General features: G+C 33.0%; 2 protein-coding genes and 1 pseudogene across 2 annotated transcripts; 2 read left to right on the forward strand and 1 right to left on the reverse strand.

The window, feature by feature from the left end:
* Window positions 1-79: 79 nt before the first annotated feature.
* Window positions 80-1,220, reverse strand: KdelR (ER lumen protein-retaining receptor). Its single transcript, XM_018031507.2, has 3 exons — window positions 1,000-1,220; window positions 669-858; window positions 80-578 (listed from the first exon to the last, which is right to left on the reverse strand). Exons 1-3 carry the CDS (start codon window positions 1,088-1,090, stop codon window positions 221-223), a joined length of 639 nt encoding a protein of 212 aa, XP_017886996.1. The 5' UTR covers window positions 1,091-1,220; the 3' UTR covers window positions 80-220.
* A 265-nt stretch (window positions 1,221-1,485) lies between these two features.
* Window positions 1,486-3,513, forward strand: LOC108629094 (general transcription factor IIF subunit 1-like). Its single transcript, XM_018031479.2, has 5 exons — window positions 1,486-1,497; window positions 1,927-2,233; window positions 2,364-2,653; window positions 2,727-3,061; window positions 3,161-3,513. The coding sequence occupies exons 1-5, from the start codon at window positions 1,486-1,488 to the stop codon at window positions 3,372-3,374; spliced, it is 1,158 nt and encodes a 385-aa protein (XP_017886968.1). The 3' UTR covers window positions 3,375-3,513.
* A 208-nt stretch (window positions 3,514-3,721) lies between these two features.
* Window positions 3,722-8,849, forward strand: part of LOC108629168 (alpha-aminoadipic semialdehyde synthase, mitochondrial-like) — a 6,018-nt pseudogene continuing 890 nt past the window's right edge.

Here is an 8,849-nt window from a genome sequence, read left to right on the forward strand (position 1 = left end):
ATGTAAGGGGAATGTGNATGTGGAATAAAGATGAAACTATACATGAATCTTGTGATGTTGAAAGTACAAGGAAGTGGAATGCTTTAGAATAAAATGTATATTTTGTACACGAGCATTCCTTGATGTCATAAATATTGCCAAATTTATGTAAATTCAAATAATAGTAATATTACTCGTTCGAGCAATATATAGTTTTTCAAATGATAATACTTTAGTACCACTAAGCAGGTAGTTGTAATTTCTTGCCTTTCAGTACTTTGGTAATGTAGAGGTAGAAAAAGTCACAATAGAGAACTGTTTGTACTATACCAGCCACTATAACAATTAGATCGTAATAATTTTCTCCGTAGTAACGATAAATCCAATTTAATAAATATAAGCCTCTGTAAGACCCTAAAGCAAAAAGATAATGGCTGGTGATGCTCTCTGCTTCTCCTGTCTTTGAAACCAAAAATAACTGCGGCAATATTGCTACAGACTCCAAATAAATGCTAAATGTCCACAGAATCTCCACAATTGTGAATTCATGGTTGATTAACAATGCCAATACCAATGTAGGCAAAAGTAGAAACTCAATTCTAAAAGTAATAAATAATATCAGAAATAGATCTTTCACGATATATACGTAAATCTATGAATAAGATTTATGTTTAATTCATTTTACGTACCTAAATGTATCATGATTATGATCATATGTAGCTTTAAACTTTACATACATTAAATACACTATTGCAATGGAAGTAGCAATAAAAATAATTTTCATAAACATATTATATGCTGAAATATATGTTGTTATCAAGTCTAGGTAACGTGTTATATATACAATTGCAAATAGAATTTGTGATTTGCCACTGATACCTGTAAAATAATTGAAAAAATATATTGAGATCTTGACATATTAAATACAAAATGCCAAATATCAAGCAAGAACAATTATTTCGATACAGTATAAGGGATTTTAAATATAACAGAGATATCAATGACGTGAGCAATACATACCGGCACAGCTTCGCGTCTTCCATATTTTAAGAAGAAGGACAATAATTGCAAGAAGATGTGACAAATCACCTAAGAGCCGAAATACGTTCATATTCTCGGTGGTTGAAAAGCAATTTTTATATGAAAATCGAGAAATACTTCACACACCTAACTCACAAAGCATACAAAATATGACGTGGCTCTGGCTGTAATATCAGCAGATGGCCGACTGGGCCGACTAATCAACCTCCTAGCTAATGTTGTCGTGTTCAACACTCAACAAGCATTCATAAAGTATACGATGTATATGAACATTTATTTCTTTCAGATTGAGATATTTTAAAGATTAAAAATGTTGAAACTACAGATTGTTTCTGTTATGATAAAATGGTCAAAATAAATAAAATATATTTATTACATCAATTATCAAATAATCATACATTCATCATATAAAGTATGTTCATTACGAGCAAGGAATTCTAAAGATACATTCTTAACATTTCTCTAATGTGTTATCAAGTATTAATTATATAATGTCAGCCTTGTGAACTGCGTACAGTGCAGTTTGGCACGCCACGACGTTCTAATCTATAATATAAAGTTCTATGGTATAAAGCACATATAGCTCTGGAGCTCATCTTCATCGATGCAGTGTTGCTCTGCGATAGTTTGTGTGTTTGTCATCTACCAGCAATGACCAGCAACCAACTCTACCTCTATCTTGAATCCTGATCAATTCTGATTGCATCTTGCATCCTCCGGCTTTTCTCAGATCTTCCATTTCATGTACCGTTATCCGTCCTTCAGGTCCATGAAATACAATTTACCCGAATACACCCGAATATCATCTATATCTTAATACTAATTTAATTGGATGATACTTCACAAAGCAATACATAGCAATAAGTAACAAGTAATAAACAGTATTTTTTACATTCAATGAACTAGAANATCCAGAGATATAAAGCACTGAGTGCAGAAGAAGCCGAACAGGAGTTTAGCCGTAGGAATAAAGTAATGAATTATTTTTCACTGATGTTGCGTAAGAGGCTTAGAAATGATGAAGAAGGTGCAGATGACGAGGAGTTAATAGATGGTGGAAAAGGAAAGAAACCTACTAAAAAGGAGAAAGATTTAAAAATATCCGAAATGGATGAATGGATGGACACCGACGATGATGACTCGGGTAGTGACGAGGAAGAAGCTAAAAAGAGTTCTGAGGAAGAGGATAGTAAGAAAAAGAAGAAAGGCAAAGGTACATGCTATATTTAATACTTAAAAATTAGGTTCTGTAATACTTAAAAAGAAATTCCAATATTGTAGATTGAATTACGCCTGTATACAATTGTTCACGTTGTAGCATATAAATATAAAGATTTTATTAGTTGAGGTTGCGAAAAAGAAGAAGAAGAAGAAGAACGCTTCAGATGATGAAGCATTTGAAGAAAGCGATGATGGAGATGAAGAGGGAAGAGAATGTGATTATATTTCTGATTCTTCTGACTCTGAATCAGAACTAGAACAACAAAAGGAAATTAAGTCAGTTGCAGAAGAGGATGCTCTAAGAAAACTGCTTGCTTCTGATGAAGAAGACGAAGATGAAGAAGAGGCAGATAAAAAGGATGGTGATGAGGATAAAGAAGAAGATGATGAACATAAAGATAAGGATGACAAAGTAAGATAAACTTGTTCAAATTAACAATATATGCGTTCCAATCAAAATATTATTTGTCTTTTGACTCTTTCAGGATAAAGACAAGACCAATAAAGATGCAGATAAAAAGAAAGATAAGAAAAAGAAGAAAAAACAATCTAAGAAGAAAGATTCCAAGAAGCTTGCACCGGGAAAAGAATCTTCTAGCGATTTTTCTAGTGATTCTGATTCAGAATCCGATACAGTAAAAGAGAAAGATAACAAAAAATCTAATAGTGCGCATAGCTCAAGATCTGCAACGCCTACAGCTGGGATATCAGATTCTTTAAAGAGGAAGCAAGCGGGGTCGCCAGATATATCGCAAGCAAAGAAATTGAAATTGGACAACTTTAATTTAGTGCCAGTAACTTCTTATATTCCAGGAGCCAGGTATATTTCGTTAAATAATAATATATCGTATACGTTGTGTATGTAAACACGTAAGTAGAATTTCATTTATATAAAATAAATGTTTCTATTATGTTACAGTGAATCTGGTATAACGGAAGATGCAGTCAGACGTTATCTTATGCGTAAACCGATGACAACAACGGAATTATTGCAAAAGTTTAAGTCAAAGAAAACCGGTCTTACTTCTGAACAGTTAGTAAATGTAATGACACAGATACTGAAAAAAATCAATCCCACCAAACAAACAATAAAAAATAAAATGTATCTATCTATTAAAACCCAATCTAATTGATATTTGCTAATTTGTTTTTATAGCATAGCATAATTACTTTAACACTATGTAACATGTACATGTAATGCGTGAAAAAATACTTTGTACAGTGACAAACAGAAAAATAAATAAATAAATTAATTAAAATTTATTTTCATTACATAACGTATTCTTTCTTCCTTAATCCAATATAATATAGGTGTAAAATATTAGAAAGTTTAAATTCTATGCTTTGTTAGATATATGTGTGGTAAATTATAATAATTTTTATTGTATAAAATTTTTGCCAATATGAGTTAATTATATTGGTAAAAATCGAATGGTTAAAAAAAGTCAAGTCGTATTGATAAAGACTTGACTTTGAGTTTATCAATGATTTACTAAATTCTCCATTGACCTCGCTGACCTATGTAATATCAAGACAGTAATATATGTGCAAAATCATTTATAATACACGTTACCACGTTACATTGCAGTGCCTCTGCTGTTTTACATGTTATTAAATCAGTGAAATCTAAGTACTGTGTGTTTAGAGTTTTAAATGATTGCATAGAGAAATTATGAGGCTTTTACAATTATCCAAGTGCGAATTCAGCGTGAATTTGTTAATGATTCGTATCCATAAGCCTTCAACACGTTATATGAATGTAAGAGACAGGCAAGAATACGTAAATGCGTATTACTAACGATTAATAATAGTGTATGTATAAGGTTTAGCTAAATATTTTTACAGACCTTAAAAGGTAAAATAATAGCGATTAGAAGAGAGGATCAGTCAGTATGGGAAAGAAGAGCTCCCTTGGCACCTGCGAATGTTCGACAATTAATTAGAGCAGGGGTAAAAGTAATTGTGCAACCCAGTAATAGAAGAGCTTATCCTGCACAATCCTATCAAGCTGCTGGTGCTGTATTACAAGAGGACATTAGTTCTGCCTCTGTTATTTTCGGAGTGAAGCAAGTTCCTGTGGATCAACTTATATCCAATAAAACTTATTGTTTCTTCTCTCATACTATCAAGGCGCAAGAAACCAACATGCCTCTATTAGATGCTCTTCTTGAAAAGAATATACGTTTGTTAGATTATGAAAAATTAACGGACAATAATGGACAAAGAGTAGTCGCTTTTGGTAAATATGCTGGTGTAGCTGGCATGGTAAACATATTACATGGACTCGGACTGAGATTGCTTGCATTAGGACACCATACGCCGTTCATGGTAAGATAAATATATGCTAGTATTATTCTCTAATATCTAAATGAATGATAATGAGAATGATAAAACACTTTTTATACATCATCCTTCTTTAAAAACTACAGTTGCATATTAATTATAGTGTCCTCTCGGTCACTGTGAGTATAAGTGAAATACAAATGCTTATAAAGATATAAAGAAATTAACATTACAAAGAGATAGGAAAAGATTTTTGAAAGGAAGAAAAGTAAAGAAAAAAGAAACTTCCTGGAAAATATAAGTTATACTTTAAAGTTTAGAATAGATTGAAGGAGTCAATTCCGAGATTACCTTAATGTTAAACTAAGAATTATAAATAGTTTAATTGAATGATTTGAAGTCAATTAATTAGATCATTCGATTAAAAGCCGCTTAATCAAAAGCTCTGTGGTTTTGGCGTACTGAATAATTCATTATAACTTTACCGGCTAGGTTTCTGACTTCCGTTTCCGGTCCCAGGTTCTTGTGCGCTGAACGTTTTATATACGCAGGCGTAGAATCTATGCTGATGCTATTTGCTGGATCCATGCTTCGCATGTGTTCATGGTCATGTTGCACCTGTAGCCCCTACAGCCGGGGATGAGATATAGCAACTTTCGTAAAACTACAAGCTTGCTGTCCCTTACATCTGCAACAAAAAAGGTTGCGATGACGTACTGTCAACTCAGTTTTTTTCTTTTGAGCTATCCAATTATACATGGAATTCCAGTTGTCAAATTTTTCATAAAATATTCGCACAAAAATTGAAACATTAAGATTGTACCAATTATGTACAAATTAATTAAAATTAAAGATGTAAAGGGCAGCAACAACAACACCACTAATTTACGAGTATTACTGTCTCGCCCCCAGCTATACATACATATTTATGTGTTTCACCTGCGCGCGTGGATTTATCTTTGGCACTCTCTCGAGATAGATATAACTACACAAATATTTATTAACATGTCAAGAAGAAATAAATTCCCGAAATTTCAATTCATTCATTTCCTTCCCTCTGTTCCTAAAAATTTCAATTCATCATGTTGAATTGGTCATACCGTACTTTATCCAACGTATGCATTTACCCTAAGGGCTTATTGAGTATTCATTGAGAGAATGCTGTACTATATCTATATGAAAATTAGTTTAAAATGGAATTATAATATATTCAAGATAAAAGGATTAAATCATAATTCTTTATTTCAATCAGCACATTGGACCAGCGCACAATTATAGAGACTCCGCTATGGCACGGCAAGCTATACGTGATGTAGGATATGAAATAGCGTTAGGTGCCATGCCAAAATCAATCGGACCCTTGACATTCATTTTCACTGGTAGCGGAAATGTTAGTCAAGGCGGTCAAGAAGTTTTTCAAGAGCTTCCGCATGAATACGTACCACCTGAAATGCTAAAGAAAGTTGCCGAACACGGCGGTAAATTTTATGTTTATTTATTATAAACCTATGGAATATTCAATTTGTTATTCTTATTGTTCGTTGCTTAAGACAATTTTCTGCGTGCCATAATTTTAACCCAAGGATCCGAAAGTTCGATATAAATTATAAGTCTCTAGAGCATTGCACATAGTTAAAAAATTGTTTTCGTATTTTCTTTTTCACTTCATTCTTTGAAAAGTTTAAGTGCTCTCTTTGCACTGAATGTTTTGAATCCTGGATATGCATATGTATAGTATTCCCTTGCGTCTTATATGATAGCATTTTACATTTCGAAGTAAAACGTATTTAAATGAAAAAAGATTATTGTATTTGGTTGAGAACTCCTTGTCAGAGATATTTCTTAAATAAAGGGGAAGAATTTGTTTTGATTTGAGGTCGTGAACCCTGAATGAGATTCGATTTTCTTATCGACATTCTTTTAAAACGTCATACAAACTTTCGGTTTTTACAATCTTGCCAGACTTCATTAATCTTGTCACAGTTTGTATTTAACGGATATTTTCGTTAATGTTTCAATGAAAATTTAAATTAACAAAAACTTGTTTTAGATATAACAAAAATATACGGATGCGAGGTAAGACGAAGGCATCATCTAGAAAGAAAAGAAGGAGGTGGTTTTGATTCTGACGAGTGTGACAAGCATCCTGAGAGATACCTTTCCACTTTCAGCAAAAAAATTGCACCGTATGCATCAGTGATAATTAATGGAATATATTGGGCTGTTGATTCGCCTAAATTATTAACAATACCAGACGCAAAATATTTATTAAGGCCAGCTTACACTCCTTGGCTATCAGTAAGCGTCGGTGCTCCTGCTCTACCTCACAGGATGTTAGCGATTTGTGACATATCAGCAGATCCTGGAGGTAGCATCGAGTAAGATTCAAATCGTTATGCAAAAATAATAATTTAAATAATTCCACAGCTACGTGAGAATTTTAACAGATTTACCAACAATATCCGTGGAGATATTTTTACGACAAACGATTGCTTAGACTATAGCTATATAAAAATATTAATAAAAATTAACATTAATTTGAATCCTTTTTTCACAATTCCGATAGGTTCATGAATGAATGCACAACAATTGACACACCATTCTGTTTATATGATGCCGACCGTAACAAGGATACTAAGTCTTTTAAAGGCCCCGGAGTGTTAGTTTGTTCAATTGACAATATGCCAACTCAATTACCGAAAGAATCCACTGATTTCTTTGGCAATCTTTTATATCCTTATGCGTTGGATATTATTCGCTCGGATGCAAAACTGTCACTGGAAGAACATAATTTTAGTCCAGCAGTACACGGTGCAATAATAGTATCGAACGGTCGGTTAACTCCTAATTTCGAATATATTCAAGAGTTGAGACTACTAAATCAGCGCTGTAAACACAAAGCAGATAATCGAGAACCACAAAGTAAAACGGTACGAAATCGTCCAAGTCTTTTTTTGAATTTGAGCATCTCTTTTTAAATTTAATCATTCTCTGATTAAGAGACAAAATTTGGGACATCTCCTGAGACGCATCTTGCTATGCCATGCGTTAGACAATTTTGATAACACGATTATTTATGTATATTTCTTTCGTAAATAGGTCGTCGTCTTAGGTGCAGGACATGTCTCCGCTCCTTTGGTTGAATATTTACACAGAGACACTAATATACATTTAATTGTTGCATCCCAATTTAAAGAAGAGGCAGACGTGTTAGCCAATAAATTTCCTGGTGTAGAGCCAGTTTTACTAGATGTAATCGAACGACCTGATACGTTACATGACATTGTAGAATCTGCCGATGTGGTAGTTTCGCTGTTACCTTACTCTCTACATCACGTAATTGCAAATGTATGCATAAATGCTAAAACACACTTAGTAACTGCAAGTTATACGAATGAAGACGTTAAAGCTTTGCACGAAGAGTAAGTATTAATTTTCTGTTTAATTTAAGAAGTGTTCCGTAATATGTTTTACGCGCGCGTTAATATGTACACGTCTAATTTATTCTTTATTACTAATTTATCATATATTTATTACACTATTTTTGTATAAACAAATTATGATTATTACAACCAAGTATATGATTAACTGCTGATTTTAATATTATTAGAGCAAAAGCAGCAGAAGTGACTATACTTAATGAGGTAGGATTAGATCCCGGCATAGACCACTTATTGGCTTTAGAATGTTTCGATAATGTTAAGCAAGCTGGTGGGAAAATTGAGTCTTTCATATCTTGGTGCGGCGGTTTACCTGCGCCAGAATGTTCTTCTAATCCTTTACGATACAAGTTTAGCTGGTCACCACGCGGTGTGCTATTAAATACTTTGGCATCAGCGAAATACTATCACGACCAACAAGTAAGTTCATGAATAAACTGATTAATTTATAATTATGAATAATTTGGTCACGCAAATTGGTATTTATTTTTTATGTATGTATGTTTTTAATTGCATTTTGCATGAGCCATAAAAAATCGCTCTATCTGTTGAATGGATTTTTAAAAAAGTTTGCTGCCTTGTACACTATGGAATATCTATATTGCTGGGTCTTATGTATCTCATAATCCCATGTTTGGTTCTTAACAGTGAATACACGTAAATCTGTAGAACATTCACAGACGCGTAAGAATCGAACGGCAATCATTTTTTTACATAGGATTTACGACGCGTACAAGTCATCCATTTAGGCGAGTAGATCGGTGAGAATAGGACAAAAGCTCAATACTTTCGGTTTATAATTAACTGTCATACGTACATATATTATTATCATGTCCTGTTGACTAGGAATTGTTCTTTATTTTATTTTTGAGGATTCTTATACTT

This window comes from Ceratina calcarata, unplaced genomic scaffold (assembly GCF_001652005.2).
Source record: "Ceratina calcarata isolate Rehan_Ccalc_2016 unplaced genomic scaffold, ASM165200v1 scaffold554.2, whole genome shotgun sequence".
Classification (NCBI taxonomy): Eukaryota; Metazoa; Arthropoda; class Insecta; order Hymenoptera; family Apidae; genus Ceratina; species Ceratina calcarata.

Excerpts from the sequence above, each read along its gene's own strand:
- KdelR (XM_018031507.2), bottom strand. The coding sequence starts at position 1,090 with ATGAACGTATTTCGGCTCTTAGGTGATTTGTCACATCTTCTTGCAATT. Across the intron at positions 859-999 it reads GAAGACGCGAAGCTGTGCCG|GTATCAGTGGCAAATCACAA; the intron begins GTATGTATTGCT and ends ATTATTTTACAG. Across the intron at positions 579-668 it reads CATAATCATGATACATTTAG|AATTGAGTTTCTACTTTTGC; the intron begins GTACGTAAAATG and ends TATTACTTTTAG.